The 23,564-nt window shown below is 39.9% G+C and overlaps 1 protein-coding gene across 2 annotated transcripts in view; it reads left to right on the top strand.

The window, feature by feature from the left end:
• The first annotated feature begins 14,101 nt into the window (after nt 1-14,101).
• The window catches only part of lmbrd2a (LMBR1 domain containing 2a), a 24,231-nt gene continuing 14,768 nt past the window's right edge, over nt 14,102-23,564 (top strand). The window contains exons 1-13 of one of the 2 annotated variants that reach the window (XM_072671869.1): nt 14,102-14,216; nt 14,884-15,142; nt 15,628-15,728; nt 15,876-15,974; nt 16,077-16,244; nt 18,390-18,600; nt 18,716-18,790; nt 19,119-19,232; nt 19,433-19,616; nt 19,858-20,039; nt 20,120-20,253; nt 20,383-20,488; nt 20,612-20,709. In XM_072671869.1, the coding sequence (XP_072527970.1) occupies nt 14,969-15,142; nt 15,628-15,728; nt 15,876-15,974; nt 16,077-16,244; nt 18,390-18,600; nt 18,716-18,790; nt 19,119-19,232; nt 19,433-19,616; nt 19,858-20,039; nt 20,120-20,253; nt 20,383-20,488; nt 20,612-20,709 (1,646 nt within the window). In that variant the 5' untranslated portion in view covers nt 14,102-14,216; nt 14,884-14,968. The other variant, XM_072671868.1, reaches the window with a different exon arrangement.

The following is a 23,564-nucleotide window of genomic DNA, read 5'->3' as shown; positions in this document are numbered from 1 at the left end:
GGTGGGTTTACTGGTGTGTTCACTGGTGTGTATACTGGTGGGTTCACTGGTGGGTTCACTGGTGGGTTCACTGGTGTGTTCACTGGTGTGTATACTGGTGGGTTTACTGGTGGGTTCACTGGTGGGTTTACTGGTGGGTTCAATGGTGTGTTCACTGGTGTGTATACTGGTGGGTTTACTGGTGGGTTCACTGGTGGGTTTACTGGTGTGTTCACTGGTGGGTTTACTGGTGTGTTTACTGGTGGGTTCACTGGTGGGTTCACTGGTGGGTTTACTGGTGGGTTTACTGGTGTGTTCACTGGTGTGTATACTGGTGGGTTTACTGGTGTGTTCACTGGTGTGTATACTGGTGGGTTCACTGGTGGGTTCACTGGTGGGTTCACTGGTGTGTTCACTGGTGGGTTTACTGGTGTGTTCACTGGTGTGTATACTGGTGGGTTTACTGGTGTGTTCAATGGTGTGTATACTGGTGGGTTTACTGGTGTGTATACTGGTGGGTTCACTGGTGGGTTCACTGGTGGGTTCACTGGTGAGTTCACTGGTGGGTTTACTGGTGTGTTCACTGGTGGGTTCACTGGTGGGTTTACTGGTGTGTATACTGGTGGGTTTACTGGTGGGTTCACTGGTGGGTTCACTGGTGGGTTCACTGGTGAGTTCACTGGTGGGTTTACTGGTGTGTTCACTGGTGGGTTCACTGGTGGGTTTACTGGTGTGTTCACTGGTGGGTTCACTGGTGAGTTCACTGGTGAGTTCACTGGTGGGTTTACTGGTGGGTTTACTGGTGTGTTTACTGGGGAGTCCCTGAGGAACTCTGAGCATTTAGGAGTTAGTCCTGATTCCTATGAGCTGATCGTTTGCGGGTTTAGCTGATCGTCTGCGGGTTTAGCTGATCGTCTGCAGGTTTGGCTGATCGTCTGCGGATCTGGCTGATCGTCTGCGGGTTTAGCTGATCGTCTGCGGGTTTGGCTGATCGTCTGCGGGTTTAGCTGATCGTCTGCGGGTTTAGCTGATCGTCTGCGGTTTGGCTGATCGTCTGCGGGTTTAGCTGATCGTCTGCGGGTTTAGCTGATCGTCTGCGGTTTGGCTGATCGTCTGCAGGTTTAGCTGATCGTCTGCGGGCTTGGCTGATCGTCTGCGGGTTTAGCTGATCGTCTGCGGGTTTAGCTGATCGTCTGCGGTTTGGCTGATCGTCTGCAGGTTTAGCTGATCGTCTGCGGGTTTAGCTGATCGTCTGCGGTTTGGCTGATCGTCTGCAGGTTTAGCTGATCGTCTGCAGGTTTAGCTGATCGTTAAAGAAAGGTTCGGCTCTTCAGACCCAGAGGACATGCTCTGAGGACCACCTGAAATCTGCCCACCTTTAACCATGGTTGACGTGTGTGTGTGTATTTCAGGTCTTCGCCCTGATGCCCAGAGAACTGTCACGGTTCCTTCAGTCGTCTGAAACCCTGCAGTGGAACCGGTTTGGACCCCGTTTTGGTTCTGAGCGGAGGGCAGCCGGACCTTCTGCTCTGAGCCAGGGAACATCTCCTCTGCGGTTCCTGTGAAGATCTGATGAGTCTCAGCCCAACTCCCGCCCACCCCACACAGAAAAGCCCCAGACTGCTCATTTGCATATTAAATGAGTAACTGACCAATCAGGAGCAGCCAGACAGAACCCTTCATTCTCAGTCAGGCCCCCAGCCTTCACCCCCACAGGGTGGAGAACAGGAGGTCGGTTCAGGACAGACGCAGAACCTGTTCTGCAGCTGGAAGTGTGCTAGAACCTCTTCTATTAGCCCTCTGGAATTCAGCACTCATTTACAGAAGCCCCTCCCCTTCCTGTTTCCTCATTATTCCTCTCAATAAACACACCTTCATGATCTCCAGTACTTCCTTCAGTCTCTGATCAGCCGATACTCACACACACACTGCAGCTCAGTACAGCACCTACAGAACCAGAACCGCCCTCAAGAACCCTCCATCACTCGGCTCAACCAATCAGTGAGCTGGTGGCTCAGCCCAGACCTGTCCGGTAGATCACATGCTCTGGTTCTGTTGTGTTTATTAAATATCAGAATGATTCGTTCAGATGAATCGACTCACTGTATGAACAGGTCAGTGGTGACCAGGTGATCTACCTGCGTGATTCACATGTAGGGCTGTAGTCCAATCCTCCAGTGTACTTTACTGTTACTGCATTCACTGTTAACCCTGTTGCGCCACCTGGTGGCCTGTTGCGAACGCGCTCCTGGCGGCACTGTGACGTCGCCAGTAACACAAACACAGCCCTCTACGAAAGCTGTCCGGGTAAAGTGGACCAGAGCCGGTCCATTCCTCCCCTTCCAACAGAACCCGAATAGAACGGACAGCTCCGGTTCTACAGCCGAGTGCTAAGCTGTCCCCGATCAGCGCATCAGCCCAGCCGAGCTCGGTATTAGTGCGCCAGGTCACTCAGACTGAAGTTCTGAACCCGGTTCTGAACCCGGTTCTGTTCAAACCGAACCTTCCTTCACTGACTCCTAAATGCTCGGAGGTCCTCGGGGTGTGTGAAGCTGAACCGGGGAGCAGAAACGAGGCCTTTCTGGATCCTGGGGCCCGTTCTAAAGGGTGTGGTGTGGCGGAGGGAGCGCTGTTCCAGTCCGGCTCGGTCTCAATCCGCCTCCGTCCTCCCTGTGTAGTGCACCTACACCTCCAGCAGGAGCTCGTGGACTCGGGCTGAATGTGCTCCCCCTTTATTAGACACACTGTGCTGCGTTTCGGAGACAGAAGCTGACATTGAGGACCTACAAGTGCACTAAGTAGGGAGCAGGGAGGGTGACTGCTGCCCCTGCGCCGTCAGCATGATGCTAATGGAAATGAGCTCCGTCGCTTATCGGCTGATTACTCATTAAAGCCGGGTACATTAGCATATTCCTCACAACACTGAGTGTGAGTGTGTGTGTGAGTGTGTGAGTGTGTGTGGAGATTAAAGCGTAAACGTCTTTATTTATGGGGATTAAACGTCTTTATTTATGGGGATTAAACGTCTTTATTTATGGAGATTAAAGTTTAAACGTCTTTATGAGGATTAAACGTCTTTATTTATGGAGATTAAAGTTTAAACGTCTTTATTTATGGGGATTAAACGTCTTTATTTATGGGGATTAAACGTCTTTATTTATGGAGATTAAAGTTTAAACGTCTTTATTTATGAGGATTAAACGTCTTTATTTATGGAGATTAAAGTTTAAACGTCTTTATTTATGGGGATTAAACGTCTTTATTTATGGGGATTAAACGTCTTTATTTATGGAGATTAAAGTTTAAACGTCTTTATTTATGGGGATTAAACGTCTTTATTTATGGGGATTAAACGTCTTTATTTATGGAGATTAAAGTTTAAACGTCTTTATTTATGGGGATTAAACGTCTTTATTTATGGAGATTAAAGTTTAAACGTCTTTATTTATGGGGATTAAACGTCTTTATTTATGGAGATTAAAGTTTAAACGTCTTTATTTATGGGGATTAAACGTCTTTATTTATGGGGATTAAAGTTTAAACGTCTTTATTTATGGGGATTAAACGTCTTTATTTATGGGGATTAAACGTCTTTATTTATGGAGATTAAAGTTTAAACGTCTTTATTTATGGGGATTAAACGTCTTTATTTATGGAGATTAAAGTTTAAACGTCTTTATTTATGGGGATTAAACGTCTTTATTTATGGGGATTAAACGTCTTTATTTATGGAGATTAAAGTTTAAACGTCTTTATTTATGGGGATTAAACGTCTTTATTTATGGAGATTAAAGTTTAAACGTCTTTATTTATGGGGATTAAACGTCTTTATTTATGGAGATTAAAGTTTAAACGTCTTTATTTATGGGGATTAAACGTCTTTATTTATGGAGATTAAAGTTTAAACGTCTTTATTTATGGGGATTAAACGTCTTTATTTATGGGGATTAAACGTCTTTATTTATGGAGATTAAAGTTTAAACGTCTTTATTTATGGGGATTAAACGTCTTTATTTATGGGGATTAAACGTCTTTATTTATGGAGATTAAAGTTTAAACGTCTTTATTTATGGAGATTAAACGTCTTTATTTTTGGGGATTAAACGTCTTTATTTATGGAGATTAAACGTCTTTATTTATGGGGATTAAACGTCTTTATTTATGGAGATTAACGTCTTTATTTATGGGGATTAAACGTCTTTATTTATGGAGATTAAACGTCTTTATTTATGGAGATTAAACGTCTTTATTTATGGGGATTAAACGTCTTTATTTATGGGGATTAAACGTCTTTATTTATGGAGATTAAAGTTTAAACGTCTTTATTTATGGAGATTAACGTCTTTATTTATGGAGATTAAAGTTTAAACGTCTTTATTTATGGGGATTAAACGTCTTTATTTATGGGGATTAAACGTCTTTATTTATGGAGATTAAAGTTTAAACGTCTTTATTTATGGAGATTAAAGTTTAAACGTCTTTATTTATGGGGATTAAACGTCTTTATTTATGGAGATTAAAGTTTAAACGTCTTTATTTATGGAGATTAAACGTCGTTATTTATGGGGATTAAACGTCTTTATTTATGGAGATTAAACGTCTTTATTTATGGGGATTAAAAGTCTTTATTTATGGAGATTAAAGTTTAAACGTCTTTATTTATGGAGATTAAACGTCTTTATTTATGGGGATTAAACGTCTTTATTTATGGAGATTAAAGTTTAAACGTCTTTATTTATGGAGATTAAACGTCGTTATTTATGGGGATTAAACGTCTTTATTTATGGGGATTAAACGTCTTTATTTATGGAGATTAAACGTCTTTATTTATGGAGATTAAAGTTTAAACGTCTTTATTTATGAGGATTAAACGTCTTTATTTATGGAGATTAAAGTTTAAACGTCTTTATTTATGGGGATTAAACGTCTTTATTTATGGAGATTAAACGTCTTTATTTATGGGGATTAAACGTCTTTATTTATGGGGATTAAACGTCTTTATTTATGGAGATTAAACGTCTTTATTTATGGAGATTAAAGTTTAAACGTCTTTATTTATGAGGATTAAACGTCTTTATTTATGGAGATTAAAGTTTAAACGTCTTTATTTATGGGGATTAAACGTCTTTATTTATGGGGATTAAACGTCTTTATTTATGGGGATTAAACGTCTTTATTTATGGAGATTAAAGTTTAAACGTCTTTATTTATGGGGATTAAATGTCTTTATTTATGGAGATTAAACGTCTTTATTTATGGAGATTAAAGTTTAAACGTCTTTATTTATGGGGATTAAACGTCTTTATTTATAGAGATTAAAGTTTAAACGTCTTTATTTATGGGGATTAAACGTCTTTATTTATGGGGATTAAACGTCTTTATTTATGGAGATTAAAGTTTAAACGTCTTTATTTATGGAGATTAAACGTCTTTATTTATGGAGATTAAACGTCTTTATTTATGGAGATTAAAGTTTAAACGTCTTTATTTATGGAGATTAAAGTTTAAACGTCTTTATTTATGGGGATTAAACGTCTTTATTTATGGGGATTAAACGTCTTTATTTATGGGGATTAAACGTCTTTATTTATGGAGATTAAAGTTTAAACGTCTTTATTTAAGGGGATTAAACGTCTTTATTTATGGAGATTAAACGTCTTTATTTATGGAGATTAAAGTTTAAACGTCTTTATTTATGAGGATTAAACGTCTTTATTTATGGAGATTAAAGTTTAAACGTCTTTATTTATGGGGATTAAACGTCTTTATTTATGGAGATTAAAGTTTAAACGTCTTTATTTATGGAGATTAAACGTCTTTATTTATGGGGATTAAACGTCTTTATTTATGGAGATTAAAGTTTAAACGTCTTTATTTATGGGGATTAAACGTCTTTATTTATGGAGATTAAAGTTTAAACGTCTTTATTTATGGGGATTAAACGTCTTTATTTATGGGGATTAAACGTCTTTATTTATGGAGATTAAAGTTTAAACGTCTTTATTTATGGGGATTAAACGTCTTTATTTATGGGGATTAAAGTTTAAACGTCTTTATTTATGGGGATTAAACGTCTTTATTTATGGGGATTAAACGTCTTTATTTATGGAGATTAAAGTTTAAACGTCTTTATTTATGGGGATTAAACGTCTTTATTTATGGGGATTAAACGTCTTTATTTATGGGGATTAAACGTCTTTATTTATGGAGATTAAAGTTTAAACGTCTTTATTTATGGAGATTAAACGTCTTTATTTATGGAGATTAAAGTTTAAACGTCTTTATTTATGGAGATTAAACGTCTTTATTTTTGGGGATTAAACGTCTTTATTTATGGAGATTAAACGTCTTTATTTATGGGGATTAAACGTCTTTATTTATGGAGATTAACGTCTTTATTTATGGGGATTAAACGTCTTTATTTATGGAGATTAAACGTCTTTATTTATGGAGATTAAACGTCTTTATTTATGGGGATTAAACGTCTTTATTTATGGGGATTAAACGTCTTTATTTATGGAGATTAAAGTTTAAACGTCTTTATTTATGGAGATTAACGTCTTTATTTATGGAGATTAAAGTTTAAACGTCTTTATTTATGGGGATTAAACGTCTTTATTTATGGGGATTAAACGTCTTTATTTATGGAGATTAAAGTTTAAACGTCTTTATTTATGGAGATTAAAGTTTAAACGTCTTTATTTATGGGGATTAAACGTCTTTATTTATGGAGATTAAAGTTTAAACGTCTTTATTTATGGAGATTAAACGTCGTTATTTATGGGGATTAAACGTCTTTATTTATGGAGATTAAACGTCTTTATTTATGGGGATTAAAAGTCTTTATTTATGGAGATTAAAGTTTAAACGTCTTTATTTATGGAGATTAAACGTCTTTATTTATGGGGATTAAACGTCTTTATTTATGGAGATTAAAGTTTAAACGTCTTTATTTATGGAGATTAAACGTCGTTATTTATGGGGATTAAACGTCTTTATTTATGGGGATTAAACGTCTTTATTTATGGAGATTAAACGTCTTTATTTATGGAGATTAAAGTTTAAACGTCTTTATTTATGAGGATTAAACGTCTTTATTTATGGAGATTAAAGTTTAAACGTCTTTATTTATGGGGATTAAACGTCTTTATTTATGGAGATTAAACGTCTTTATTTATGGGGATTAAACGTCTTTATTTATGGGGATTAAACGTCTTTATTTATGGAGATTAAACGTCTTTATTTATGGAGATTAAAGTTTAAACGTCTTTATTTATGAGGATTAAACGTCTTTATTTATGGAGATTAAAGTTTAAACGTCTTTATTTATGGGGATTAAACGTCTTTATTTATGGGGATTAAACGTCTTTATTTATGGGGATTAAACGTCTTTATTTATGGAGATTAAAGTTTAAACGTCTTTATTTATGGGGATTAAATGTCTTTATTTATGGAGATTAAACGTCTTTATTTATGGAGATTAAAGTTTAAACGTCTTTATTTATGGGGATTAAACGTCTTTATTTATAGAGATTAAAGTTTAAACGTCTTTATTTATGGGGATTAAACGTCTTTATTTATGGGGATTAAACGTCTTTATTTATGGAGATTAAAGTTTAAACGTCTTTATTTATGGAGATTAAACGTCTTTATTTATGGAGATTAAACGTCTTTATTTATGGAGATTAAAGTTTAAACGTCTTTATTTATGGAGATTAAAGTTTAAACGTCTTTATTTATGGGGATTAAACGTCTTTATTTATGGGGATTAAACGTCTTTATTTATGGGGATTAAACGTCTTTATTTATGGAGATTAAAGTTTAAACGTCTTTATTTAAGGGGATTAAACGTCTTTATTTATGGAGATTAAACGTCTTTATTTATGGAGATTAAAGTTTAAACGTCTTTATTTATGAGGATTAAACGTCTTTATTTATGGAGATTAAAGTTTAAACGTCTTTATTTATGGAGATTAAAGTTTAAACGTCTTTATTTATGGGGATTAAACGTCTTTATTTATGGGGATTAAACGTCTTTATTTATGGAGATTAAAGTTTAAACGTCTTTATTTATGGGGATTAAACGTCTTTATTTATGGAGATTAAAGTTTAAACGTCTTTATTTATGGGGATTAAACGTCTTTATTTATGGAGATTAAAGTTTAAACGTCTTTATTTATGGGGATTAAACGTCTTTATTTATGGGGATTAAACGTCTTTATTTATGGAGATTAAAGTTTAAACGTCTTTATTTATGGGGATTAAACGTCTTTATTTATGGGGATTAAACGTCTTTATTTATGGAGATTAAAGTTTAAACGTCTTTATTTCTGGAGATTAAACGTCTTTATTTATGGAGATTAAAGTTTAAACGTCTTTATTTATGGAGATTAAACGTCGTTATTTATGGGGATTAAACGTCTTTATTTATGGGGATTAAACGTCTTTATTTATGGAGATTAAACGTCTTTATTTATGGAGATTAAAGTTTAAACGTCTTTATTTATGAGGATTAAACGTCTTTATTTATGGAGATTAAAGTTTAAACGTCTTTATTTATGGGGATTAAACGTCTTTATTTATGGAGATTAAACGTCTTTATTTATGGGGATTAAACGTCTTTATTTATGGGGATTAAACGTCTTTATTTATGGAGATTAAACGTCTTTATTTATGGAGATTAAAGTTTAAACGTCTTTATTTATGAGGATTAAACGTCTTTATTTATGGAGATTAAAGTTTAAACGTCTTTATTTATGGGGATTAAACGTCTTTATTTATGGGGATTAAACGTCTTTATTTATGGGGATTAAACGTCTTTATTTATGGAGATTAAAGTTTAAACGTCTTTATTTATGGGGATTAAATGTCTTTATTTATGGAGATTAAACGTCTTTATTTATGGAGATTAAAGTTTAAACGTCTTTATTTATGGGGATTAAACGTCTTTATTTATAGAGATTAAAGTTTAAACGTCTTTATTTATGGGGATTAAACGTCTTTATTTATGGGGATTAAAAGTCTTTATTTATGGAGATTAAAGTTTAAACGTCTTTATTTATGGAGATTAAACGTCTTTATTTATGGAGATTAAACGTCTTTATTTATGGAGATTAAAGTTTAAACGTCTTTATTTATGGAGATTAAAGTTTAAACGTCTTTATTTATGGGGATTAAACGTCTTTATTTATGGGGATTAAACGTCTTTATTTATGGGGATTAAACGTCTTTATTTATGGAGATTAAAGTTTAAACGTCTTTATTTAAGGGGATTAAACGTCTTTATTTATGGAGATTAAACGTCTTTATTTATGGAGATTAAAGTTTAAACGTCTTTATTTATGAGGATTAAACGTCTTTATTTATGGAGATTAAAGTTTAAACGTCTTTATTTATGGGGATTAAACGTCTTTATTTATGGAGATTAAAGTTTAAACGTCTTTATTTATGGAGATTAAAGTTTAAACGTCTTTATTTATGGGGATTAAACGTCTTTATTTATGGGGATTAAACGTCTTTATTTATGGAGATTAAAGTTTAAACGTCTTTATTTATGGGGATTAAACGTCTTTATTTATGGGGATTAAACGTCTTTATTTATGGAGATTAAAGTTTAAACGTCTTTATTTATGGGGATTAAACGTCTTTATTTATGGAGATTAAAGTTTAAACGTCTTTATTTATGGAGATTAAACGTCGTTATTTATGGGGATTAAACGTCTTTATTTATGGGGATTAAACGTCTTTATTTATGGAGATTAAACGTCTTTATTTATGGAGATTAAAGTTTAAACGTCTTTATTTATGAGGATTAAACGTCTTTATTTATGGAGATTAAAGTTTAAACGTCTTTATTTATGGGGATTAAACGTCTTTATTTATGGAGATTAAACGTCTTTATTTATGGGGATTAAACGTCTTTATTTATGGGGATTAAACGTCTTTATTTATGGAGATTAAACGTCTTTATTTATGGAGATTAAAGTTTAAACGTCTTTATTTATGAGGATTAAACGTCTTTATTTATGGAGATTAAAGTTTAAACGTCTTTATTTATGGGGATTAAACGTCTTTATTTATGGGGATTAAACGTCTTTATTTATGGGGATTAAACGTCTTTATTTATGGAGATTAAAGTTTAAACGTCTTTATTTATGGGGATTAAATGTCTTTATTTATGGAGATTAAACGTCTTTATTTATGGAGATTAAAGTTTAAACGTCTTTATTTATGGGGATTAAACGTCTTTATTTATAGAGATTAAAGTTTAAACGTCTTTATTTATGGGGATTAAACGTCTTTATTTATGGGGATTAAACGTCTTTATTTATGGAGATTAAAGTTTAAACGTCTTTATTTATGGAGATTAAACGTCTTTATTTATGGAGATTAAACGTCTTTATTTATGGAGATTAAAGTTTAAACGTCTTTATTTATGGAGATTAAAGTTTAAACGTCTTTATTTATGGGGATTAAACGTCTTTATTTATGGGGATTAAACGTCTTTATTTATGGGGATTAAACGTCTTTATTTATGGAGATTAAAGTTTAAACGTCTTTATTTAAGGGGATTAAACGTCTTTATTTATGGAGATTAAACGTCTTTATTTATGGAGATTAAAGTTTAAACGTCTTTATTTATGAGGATTAAACGTCTTTATTTATGGAGATTAAAGTTTAAACGTCTTTATTTATGGGGATTAAACGTCTTTATTTATGGAGATTAAAGTTTAAACGTCTTTATTTATGGGGATTAAACGTCTTTATTTATGGGGATTAAACGTCTTTATTTATGGAGATTAAAGTTTAAACGTCTTTATTTATGGGGATTAAACGTCTTTATTTATGGAGATTAAAGTTTAAACGTCTTTATTTATGGGGATTAAACGTCTTTATTTATGGAGATTAAAGTTTAAACGTCTTTATTTATGGGGATTAAACGTCTTTATTTATGGGGATTAAACGTCTTTATTTATGGAGATTAAAGTTTAAACGTCTTTATTTATGGGGATTAAACGTCTTTATTTATGGAGATTAAACGTCTTTATTTATGGGGATTAAACGTCTTTATTTATGGAGATTAAAGTTTAAACGTCTTTATTTATGGGGATTAAACGTCTTTATTTATGGGGATTAAACGTCTTTATTTATGGAGATTAAAGTTTAAACGTCTTTATTTATGGAGATTAACGTCTTTATTTATGGGGATTAAACGTCTTTATTTATGGAGATTAAAGTTTAAACGTCTTTATTTATGGAGATTAACGTCTTTATTTATGGAGATTAAACGTCTTTATTTATGGAGATTAAAGTTTAAACGTCTTTATTTATGGGGATTAAACGTCTTTATTTATGGAGATTAAAGTTTAAACGTCTTTATTTATGGGGATTAAACGTCTTTATTTATGGGGATTAAACGTCTTTATTTATGGAGATTAAAGTTTAAACGTCTTTATTTATGGAGATTAACGTCTTTATTTATGGGGATTAAAGCTTAAACGTCTTTATTTATGGAGATTAAAGCGTAAACGTCTTTATTTATGGAGATTAAAGCGTAAACGTCTTTATTTATGGAGATTAACGTCTTTATTTATGGAGATTAAAGCTTAAACGTCTTTATTTATGGAGATTAACGTCTTTATTTATGGAGATTAAAGCTTAAACGTCTTTATTTATGGGGATTAAACGTCTTTATTTATGGAGATTAAAGTTTAAACGTCTTTATTTATGGGGATTAAACGTCTTTATTTATGGAGATTAAAGTTTAAACGTCTTTATTTATGGGGATTAAACGTCTTTATTTATGGGGATTAAACGTCTTTATTTATGGAGATTAAAGTTTAAACGTCTTTATTTATGGGGATTAAACGTCTTTATTTATGGGGATTAAACGTCTTTATTTATGGAGATTAAAGCTTAAACGTCTTTATTTATGGGGATTAAACGTCTTTATTTATGGAGATTAAAGTTTAAACGTCTTTATTTATGGAGATTAACGTCTTTATTTATGGGGATTAAACGTCTTTATTTATGGAGATTAAAGTTTAAACGTCTTTATTTATGAGGATTAAACGTCTTTATTTATGGAGATTAAAGTTTAAACGTCTTTATTTATGGGGATTAAACGTCTTTATTTATGGGGATTAAACGTCTTTATTTATGGAGATTAAAGTTTAAACGTCTTTATTTATGGAGATTAACGTCTTTATTTATGGGGATTAAACGTCTTTATTTATGGAGATTAAAGTTTAAACGTCTTTATTTATGGAGATTAACGTCTTTATTTATGGAGATTAAACGTCTTTATTTATGGAGATTAAAGTTTAAACGTCTTTATTTATGGGGATTAAACGTCTTTATTTATGGAGATTAAAGTTTAAACGTCTTTATTTATGGGGATTAAACGTCTTTATTTATGGGGATTAAACGTCTTTATTTATGGAGATTAAAGTTTAAACGTCTTTATTTATGGGGATTAAACGTCTTTATTTATGGGGATTAAACGTCTTTATTTATGGAGATTAAAGTTTAAACGTCTTTATTTATGGAGATTAACGTCTTTATTTATGGAGATTAAACGTCTTTATTTATGGAGATTAAAGTTTAAACGTCTTTATTTATGGGGATTAAACGTCTTTATTTATGGAGATTAAAGTTTAAACGTCTTTATTTATGGGGATTAAACGTCTTTATTTATGGGGATTAAACGTCTTTATTTATGGAGATTAAAGTTTAAACGTCTTTATTTATGGGGATTAAACGTCTTTATTTATGGGGATTAAACGTCTTTATTTATGGAGATTAAAGTTTAAACGTCTTTATTTATGGAGATTAACGTCTTTATTTATGGGGATTAAACGTCTTTATTTATGGAGATTAAAGTTTAAACGTCTTTATTTATGGAGATTAAAGTTTAAACGTCTTTATTTATGGGGATTAAACGTCTTTATTTATGGGGATTAAACGTCTTTATTTATGGAGATTAAAGTTTAAACGTCTTTATTTATGGGGATTAAACGTCTTTATTTATGGGGATTAAACGTCTTTATTTATGGAGATTAAAGCTTAAACGTCTTTATTTATGGGGATTAAACGTCTTTATTTATGGAGATTAAAGTTTAAACGTCTTTATTTATGGAGATTAACGTCTTTATTTATGGGGATTAAACGTCTTTATTTATGGAGATTAAAGTTTAAACGTCTTTATTTATGGGGATTAAACGTCTTTATTTATGGGGATTAAACGTCTTTATTTATGGAGATTAAAGCTTAAACGTCTTTATTTATGGGGATTAAACGTCTTTATTTATGGAGATTAAAGTTTAAACGTCTTTATTTATGGAGATTAACGTCTTTATTTATGGGGATTAAACGTCTTTATTTATGGAGATTAAAGTTTAAACGTCTTTATTTATGGAGATTAAAGCGTTTATTTACTGAGATTAAAGCGTAAACGTCTTTATTTATGGAGATTAAAGCGTAAGCATCTTTATTTATGGAGATTAAAGCGTAAACGTCTTTATTTATGGAGATTAACGTCTTTATTTATTGGGATTAAAGCTTAAACGTCTTTATTTATGGAGATTAACGTCTTTATTTATTGGGATTAAAGCTTAAACGTCTTTATTTATGGAGATTAACGTCTTTATTTATTGGGATTAAAGCGTAAACGTCTTTATTTATGGAGATTAAAGCGTAAACGTCTTTATTTATGGAGATTAACGTCTTTATTTATTGGGATTAAAGCGTAAACGTCTTTATTTATGGAGATTAAAGCGTAAACGTCTTTATTTATGGAGATTAACGTCTTTATTTATTGGGATTAAAGCGTAAACGTCTTTATTTATGGAGATTACCGTCTTTATTTATTGGGATTAAAGCGTAAACGTCTTTATGGAGATTACCGTCTTTATTTATTGGGATTAAACGTCTTTATTTATGGAGATTAAAGCGTAAACGTCTTTATTTATGGAGATTAAGTGAGTTAGCTACATAATAAAGCTTCTCTGCAGAATCTGCAACTCAGAGCTAAATTAGGTCCAGCATTTAAACAAATACCCACAAATCCCACATTTCCCGCTAAAACTACACTTCCCAGAATGCCACGCAGGCGCCAGCTCGATGACGCAGGCGCACTAAAGGTTACGTACACAGAGCGGAGCAGTGGCCGAATTTCGCCCAGCGCTTCAGCCTCGCTACGGACCGGAACCGGGCTGCGGGGAACCATGTTCTAACACGTAAGAGAACCCTTACAGGTGACGTGTTCGGAGCTGCAGAACCTGGTTTTGGACTCGCTGTGAGCCTCGTTAGTGAGCTGACGGTGGACTCGCTACGTGTCACTGTCGGTCCACAGCCTCTGACGTCACCCCAACTTTCACCAGCCGCTGCTGGGTCCACTGCTGGGTCCACCACAGCTGGGTCCACTGCTGGGTCCACCACTGCTGGGTCCACTGCTGGGTCCAGATGATCGGGCTGAGATTGAAGGAGACCCCTTTTTAGGTCTTAAGCTCCTCCTGAAGCTTGACGGACAGCTCGCTTCTGTTTGCGGAGCCGATTCTTTTGAACGGCTCTTTTAAAGAGTAGAATCGACTCACAGATTCAGTTTGTTTTGAGTCGGTGGGAGGTGCTATGAAGGCTAAATTCATCACAGTACCGGTGGCTGTTCGTGGAATCGCGACTCTGATTCAGTTTGAGCTCAAACCATCTGCCTATGATCCAAATGAATTATGATGAGAATCAAATGAGTCAGACTGGCTCTATAATCCCACATGATCAGCAGAAGATCAGCCGAAGATCAGCAGAAGATCAGATAATGGCGGTTTAGCCACTCTTTGATGAACACACTCTGTACTGATGTGTACATACCGCCTCTTTTGATTCATTTGTGCTGTGGTTCGTTCAAAGGAGTCGTTCACAAAAGGAAAAGGACCTGTCCGAGAGTCATCTGTCATCATCATCATCATCATCATCATCATCTCCCGAGTGCAGCATGAGTGTGTGGGTCCTGGGCTTGGACGTGTGTGTGTGTGCGACGCTGGCCTTCCTGTTGCTGCGTCGGTATGGCGACCTTGCCAAGCAGCAGCGCATGGTCCTGCTGGCCACGCTGCTGGCCTGGTGCCTGTGCTTCATCATCGTCTTCACCATCCCGCTGGACGTCAGCACGGTAAGCACCCGGAGCGCAGGTGAGGTTACGGCAGGTGGATGGAAGTGGGCGGAGCTTATGACAGGCTCAGGTCAGTCTTACATGGTGCAGCAGTTCCAGTCTGGCCCAGGAGCTGCAGACCGTCCGAACGTCTGGTACCTGGTGGCTGTGGCTGTACCTGTACCTGTACCTGCACAGGTGTGTTTGCTCTGCTCTGAGGGAGCAGATCAAACAGCAGAACCTGGGGGATAAAAGAGCCGGGTTAGGAAACACTGTGTCAACACTGAGGGTTTGTTTCTAACCCAGCTGCTCAGGTGCACACACACCTGTGCACCTCCCAGATCACCTGCAGGCCTGAGGGAGGTGCAGAATGAGCAGATTCAGGTAATCATGTACATGTAAAAAAGGTTGGGGGGCAAATGAAGTTCCTTTGGGTGGTAGAGAAGGACAGGTGGGCTGATGTGTTAAACCTTTCACACTGTTGGTGTGTGTGTGTGTGTGTACAGACAATCTACAATCAGTGTGTGATTGACAACCACCATGTCGTCAGTACAACAGTGAGCCGCTCCAATCAGACGGAGAACTCCTCAGTGCTTCCCACGCAAGGGTAAGCTCACCTGCACACCAGGACACCTGTAGACTGTTACACCTGTAGACTGTTACACCTGTAGACGTGCACTACTGTTTATCTGTACACCTGTACACCGCTACATTTACACTGTGTGTGTGTGTGTGTGTGTGTGTGTGTGCGCAGTGTGTTTAAGGTGTGTGATAAACCCTGGAGCTACATTCCGGATGGGGTTCTGCCAGTGTTCTGGAGGGTGGTGTACTGGACCTCACAGTCCCTGACATGGTGAGAGAGAGGTGGAACAGAACATTTAAAAAAAGCAGAACTTGGACTATCGTGAACCCTGAATGTAACTGTGTTGAACTGTGTGTGTGTGTGTGTTTCCAGGCTCCTGATCCCCTTCATGCAGTCGTATGCTCGTTCCGGAGCGTTCTCCATCTCTGGGAAAATAAAAACGGCTCTGATCGAGAACGCCATCTACTACGGCACCTACCTGTTCATCTTCTGCTCCCTGCTTATCTACGTGGCCATCAGCCCGCAGTGGCACCTCTCCTGGTCAGCCTGCTGGCTATTACATGCTTATTACACACTTCTTACACATGTACATGCTTATTACACATTTACTCACTTATTACACGCTTACTACACATTTACCCAGTTATTACACTTATTGTGCTCTTTACATGCTTATTACACATTTACCCGCTTATTACACATTTACCCGCTTATTGCACATTTACCCGCTTATTACACATTTATGTGCTTATTACACATTTACCCAGTTATTACAAATGTACAGGCTTATTACCTGCTTATTAAATTTACCTGCTTATTACACATTTACATGCCTATTACACGTTTGTTACACATTTAACCGCTTGTTACACATTTACCCGCTTAATTACACATTTATGTGCCTATTACATGTTTATTACACATTTACCCGCTTGTTACACATTTACCCGCTTGTTACACATTTACCCGCTTGTTACACATTTACATGTCTATTACACGTTTGTTACACATTTAACCACTTGTTACACATTTACATGGATATTACATTTACCCGGTTATTACACATTTACACGCTTATTACACATTTACATGTCTATTACACGTTTGTTACACATTTAACCACTTGTTACACATTTACACGGATATTACATTTACCTGGTTATTACACATTTACATGCCTATTACACGTTTGTTACACATTTAACCACTTGTTACACATTTACATGGATATTACATTTACCCGGTTATTACACATTTACACGCTTATTACACATTTACATGTCTATTACACGTTTGTTACACATTTAACCACTTGTTACACATTTACACGGATATTACATTTACCTGGTTATTACACATTTACATGCTTATTACACATTTACCCGCTTATTACACATTTACCCGCTTATTGCACATTTACCCGCTTATTACACATTTATGTGCTTATTACACATTTACCCAGTTATTACAAATGTACAGGCTTATTACCTGCTTATTAAATTTACCTGCTTATTACACATTTACATGCCTATTACACGTTTGTTACACATTTAACCGCTTGTTACACATTTACCCGCTTAATTACACATTTATGTGCCTATTACATGTTTATTACACATTTACCCGCTTGTTACACATTTACCCGCTTGTTACACATTTACCCGCTTGTTACACATTTACATGTCTATTACACGTTTGTTACACATTTAACCACTTGTTACACATTTACATGGATATTACATTTACCCGGTTATTACACATTTACACGCTTATTACACATTTACATGTCTATTACACGTTTGTTACACATTTAACCACTTGTTACACATTTACACGGATATTACATTTACCTGGTTATTACACATTTACATGCCTATTACACGTTTGTTACACATTTAACCACTTGTTACACATTTACATGGATATTACATTTACCCGGTTATTACACATTTACACGCTTATTACACATTTACATGTCTATTACACGTTTGTTACACATTTAACCACTTGTTACACATTTACACGGATATTACATTTACCTGGTTATTACACATTTACATGCCTATTACACGTTTGTTACACATTTAACCACTTGTTACACATTTACATGGATATTACATTTACCCGGTTATTACACATTTACACGCTTATTACACATTTACATGTCTATTACACGTTTGTTACACATTTAACCACTTGTTACACATTTACACGGATATTACATTTACCTGGTTATTACACATTTACATGCCTATTACACGTTTGTTACACATTTAACCACTTGTTACACATTTACATGGATATTACATTTACCCGGTTATTACACATTTACACGCTTATTACACATTTACATGTCTATTACACGTTTGTTACACATTTAACCACTTGTTACACATTTACACGGATATTACATTTACCTGGTTATTACACATTTACATGCCTATTACACGTTTGTTACACATTTAACCACTTGTTACACATTTACACGGATATTACATTTACCTGGTTATTACACATTTACACGCTTATTACACATTTACATGCCTATTACACGTTTACCCGCTTATTACACATTTACCCGCTTATTACACATTTACACGCTTATTACACATTTACACGCTTATTACACCGCTGAACCAAAACACACACCTCTGAGCTGAGCTGTGAATGGTGGGTTTCTCACAGGTATGACCTGCGGACCATCGGCATCACGGCCGCCAACACCTGGGGGCTGTTCCTGCTCGTGCTGTTGCTAGGATACGGACTGGTGGAAATCCCGCGCTCCTATTGGCTGGCGTCATGCCACGGGCACCTGCTGGCCAAAACGTACTTTAAAGTGGCGAAGCTGATGACGGAGAAAGCAGAAGCTGAGGAGAACCTGGAGGATGTCATGGAGGTGGAGCAGGGGGTGGAGTGATGAATAGATGGGTGGGTGGAGCCTACAGTCTTACCTCAGAGACTCAGACTCACTCTCTCTGTGTGTGTGTGTGTGTGTGTGTGTGTGTGTGTAGGACGTGCGAGGTGTTAACGAAAGCATCAAATACAACCATCCTCTGAGGAAGTGCATCGACACCATTCTGAAGAAGGTCAGTCAGTACACACACACACACACACACACACACACTCTCATATAAACACAACGTCAAAGCATACATCTAATAACAGCTGGATACCACAGCAACCACCTCACAACACTCTAGCAACTATCAGACATGACATCCCAACTAATTAGCAGTACTGTACCAACCACCTAACGCCTATCACATAGCAACACCTTAGCAACCACATGAAGCACCATAGAGCCCATCAAGCAACATCCCAACAACCATGTGGAACACCATAGTAACTACTTAGCAACACTGCTGGGCCACATCGCCCCCTACAGGTCCTGCTGATGAACATTCTCTCTCTCAGTGTCCGGTGGAGTATCAGGAGAAGCTGGGCAGGAACATGGACGACTATGAAGACTTTGATGAGAAGAGGAACTCCTGCCCCAGTAAGAAGAGTCTGGTCAAACTCCATAAGCAGGTGAGGGAATACTCCACCACCCCATAGCAACCACCTGGGAGACCTTAGCAACCACGTACAACCATCTGGAACAGTCAGTAACTCCCCATAGGTATCCCTGACCACCTGAGATACCTTAGCAACACCACAGCAACCACCTTGCGACCCTCTGGGATACCATAGCAACCAACTGAGACACCGTAGTTGACTGTGTGTAACAGGTGATCTACGCGGTCCAGAGGCATAACCGCACCCAGGTGCAGTGGCAGATCCTATTAGACGAAGCCTTCCATCTGGAGGACGTGGCTAAGAACGAGACAAGCTCCGCCCACCAGTTCATCCACAGCTTCCCTTCAGCTCAGCCCTCAGGCTGGTTCAGTAAATACATCTACACCCCCAGCGCAGGTACCGTTCACGCCGCCGGCTGCTAGCCGAGAATGCTAACACTGCTAGTTACAGCAGAGCGGCTGACAGATTAGCTGACACCGCTAGTTAGCTACGTTAGCATTGTATCTACAGCCGGCACGGCTGACGTTGGCTCACTTCCTGAATATTGTAGCCCACATGCTAACGCTGCTAACTCAAACGGAGCTGCTCCAGTTGTTCCTGTAATAACTGCTCTCTCTCTCTCTCTGTGTGTGTGTAGAGTGGTACTGGGAGTGTGTGCTGAGGCGGTGGTGTTACCGTGTGTTAGCGGTGGCGCTGTGTGTGTTGTCGGTAGCTGTGGTTTGGTCGGAGTGTACGTTCTTCAGCACTCAGCCGGTTCTCTCTCTCTTCGCCATCTTCATCCAACTGGCCGAGAGACAGTACAACTACCTGTACATACAGGTAGACGCGCACGCACACGCACACGCACACGCACTCTCTCTGTTTTGTTCACTAGGTCAGTGTGTGTGTGTGTCCACTAGGTGGCGTGCTTCATCATCATCATGTTCCTGTGTTACTGCGTGTACTCCACTGTGTTCCGGATCCGAGTGTTCAACTACTATTACCTCGCCCCCCATCACCAGACCGACGCCTACAGCCTGCAGTTCAGCGGCATGTAGGACACGCGCACACACACACACACACACACACACACACACACCAAGCATCATAAATGGCAATAAATGTTTTGAAAACGATAACAGGGTGTGTGTGTATATGTGTGTGTGTGTATGTGTGTGTGCAGGCTATTCTGCCGGTTGACTCCGCCCCTGTGTTTGAATTTTCTGGGTGTGATTCATATGGACTCCATCATCTCACACCAACAGAGACAGCAGACCAGCTACACCTCAGTGAGTTTCACACACACACACACACACACACACACACACACACACACACCCCAATACATAATTAACACTTACCCCCCCCCCCCTCTTTCTCTTTCTGTCTGTCTCTCTCTCTCTCTCTCTCAGATTATGGGTTCTATGCAGGTTCTGTCGTTCATCGCTAACGGGTTCTATATCTACTACCCCATGCTCATAGTGCTGCTCTGCATCGCCACCTACTTCAGGTAACAGCACTGCAACGTAGTGGCCGTGGTAGGTGGAGTAAAGGTGGGGAGCGTGGTAGAGGTCGGTGGGGTAACGGTGGGGAGAGTGGTAGAGGTCGGTGGGGTAACGGTGGGGAGAGTGGTAGGGGTAGGTGGGGTAACGGTGGGGAGAGTGGTAGGAGTAGGTGGGGTAACGGTGGGGAGAGTGGTAGGGGTAGGTGGAGTAACGGTGGGGAGAGTGGTAGAGGTCGGTGGGGTAACGGTGGGGAGAGTGGTAGGGGTAGGTGGGGTAACGGTGGGGAGAGTGGTAGGGGTAACGGTGGGGAGAGTGGTAGGGGAAGGTGGAGTAACGGTGGGGAGAGTGGTAGGGATAGGTGGGGTAACGGTGGGGAGAGTGGTAGGGGTAACAGTGGGGAGAGTGGTAGGGGTAACGGTGGGGAGAGTGGTAGGGGTCGGTGGAGTAACGGTGGGGAGAGTGGTAGGGGTCGGTGGAGTAACGGTGGGGAGAGTGGTAGAGGTCGGTGGGGTAACGGTGGGGAGAGTGGTAGGGGTCGGTGGAGTAACGGTGGGGAGAGTGGTAGAGGTCGGTGGGGTAACGGTGGGGAGAGTGGTAGAGGTCGGTGGGGTAACGGTGGGGAGAGTGGTAGGGGTCGGTGGGGTAACGGTGGGGAGAGTGGTAGGGGTAGGTGGAGTAACGGTGGGGAGAGTGGTAGGGGTAGGTGGAGTAACGGTGGGGAGAGTGGTAGGGGTCGGTGGAGTAACGGTGGGGAGAGTGGTAGAGGTCGGTGGGGTAACGGTGGGGAGAGTGGTAGGGGTCGGTGGGGTAACGGTGGGGAGAGTGGTAGGGGTCGGTGGAGTAACGGTGGGGAGAGTGGTAGGGGAAGGTGGAGTAACGGTGGGGAGAGTGGTAGGGGTAACGGTGGGGAGAGTGGTAGGGGTCGGTGGAGTAACGGTGGGGAGAGTGGTAGGGGTAACGGTGGGGAGAGTGGTAGGGGTCGGTGGAGTAACGGTGGGGAGAGTGGTAGGGGTAACGGTGGGGAGAGTGGTAGGGGTAACGGTGGGGAGAGTGGTAGGGGTAACGGTGGGGAGAGTGGTAGGGGTCGGTGGAGTAACGGTGGGGAGAGTGGTAGGGGTCGGTGGAGTAACGGTGGGGAGAGTGGTAGAGGTCGGTGGGGTAACGGTGGGGAGAGTGGTAGGGGTCGGTGGAGTAACGGAGGGGAGAGTGGTAGAGGTCGGTGGGGTAACGGTGTGGAGAGTGGTAGAGGTCGGTGGGGTAACGGTGGGGAGAGTGGTAGGGGTCGGTGGAGTAACGGTGGGGAGAGTGGTAGAGGTCGGTGGAGTAACGGTGGGGAGAGTGGTAGAGGTCGGTGGGGTAACGGTGGGGAGAGTGGTAGGGGTAGGTGGAGTAACGGTGGGGAGAGTGGTAGGGGTAGGTGGAGTAACGGTGGGGAGAGTGGTAGGGGTCGGTGGAGTAACGGTGGGGAGAGTGGTAGGGGTCGGTGGAGTAACGGTGGGGAGAGTGGTAGGGGTCGGTGGAGTAACGGTGGGGAGAGTGGTAGGGGTCGGTGGGGTAACGGTGGGGAGAGTGGTAGGGGTCGGTGGAGTAACGGTGGGGAGAGTGGTAGGGGTCGGTGGAGTAACGGTGGGGAGAGTGGTAGGGGTCGGTGGAGTAACGGTGGGGAGAGTGGTAGAGGTCGGTGGAGTAACGGTGGGGAGAGTGGTAGGGGTCGGTGGAGTAACGGTGGGGAGAGTGGTAGAGGTCGGTGGGGTAACGGTGGGGAGAGTGGTAGGGGTCGGTGGGGTAACGGTGGGGAGAGTGGTAGGGGTCGGTGGGGTAACGGTGGGGAGAGTGGTAGAGGTCGGTGGAGTAACGGTGGGGAGAGTGGTAGAGGTCGGTGGGGTAATGGTGGGGAGAGTGGTAGGGGTAACGGTGGGGAGAGTGGTAGGGGTAGGTGGGGTAACGGTGGGGAGAGTGGTAGGGGTCGGTGGAGTAACGGTGGGGAGAGTGGTAGAGGTCGGTGGGGTAACGGTGGGGAGAGTGGTAGAGGTCGGTGGGGTAATGGTGGGGAGAGTGGTAGGGGTAACGGTGGGGAGAGTGGTAGGGGTAGGTGGGGTAACGGTGGGGAGAGTGGTAGAGGTCGGTGGGGTAACGGTGGGGAGAGTGGTAGAGGTCGGTGGGGTAATGGTGGGGAGAGTGGTAGGGGTAACGGTGGGGAGAGTGGTAGGGGTAGGTGGGGTAACGGTGGGGAGAGTGGTAGAGGTCGGTGGGGTAACGGTGGGGAGAGTGGTAGGGGTAATGGTGGGGAGAGTGGTAGGGGTAGGTGGGGTAACGGTGGGGAGAGTGGTAGAGGTCGGTGGGGAGAGTGGTAGGGGTCGGAGGGGTAACGGTGGGGAGAGTGGTAGGGGTCGGTGGGGTAACGGTGGGGAGAGTGGTAGAGGTCGGTGGGGTAACGGTGGGGAGAGTGGGGTAACGGTGGGGAGAGTGGTAGGGGTAGGTGGGGTAACGGTGGGGAGAGTGGTAAGGGTAGGTGGAGTAAAGGTGGGGAGCGTGGTAGGGGTTGGTGGGGTAACGGTGGGGAGAGTGGTAGGGGTAGGTGGGGTAACGGTGGGGAGAGTGGTAGGGGTAGGTGGAGTAACGGTGGGGAGAGTGGTAGGGGTTGGTGGAGTAACGGTGGGGAGAGTGGTAGGGGTCAGTGGGGTAAGGGTGGGGAGCGTGGTAAGGGTAGGTGGAGTAACGGTGGGGATAGTGGTAGGGGTCGGTGGAGTAACGGTGGGGAGCGTGGTAGGAGTTGGTGGAGTAACGGTGGGGAGAGTGGTAGGGGTAGGTGAGGTAACGGAGGGGAGAGTGGTAGGGGTCGGTGGAGTAACGGTGGGGA

Source organism: Salminus brasiliensis (assembly GCF_030463535.1).
Source record: "Salminus brasiliensis chromosome 20 unlocalized genomic scaffold, fSalBra1.hap2 SUPER_20_unloc_1, whole genome shotgun sequence".
NCBI lineage: Eukaryota > Metazoa > Chordata > Actinopteri > Characiformes > Bryconidae > Salminus > Salminus brasiliensis.
Note: the sequence above shows the minus strand (reverse complement) of the source record. Positions and strands in the feature narration are given on the sequence as shown.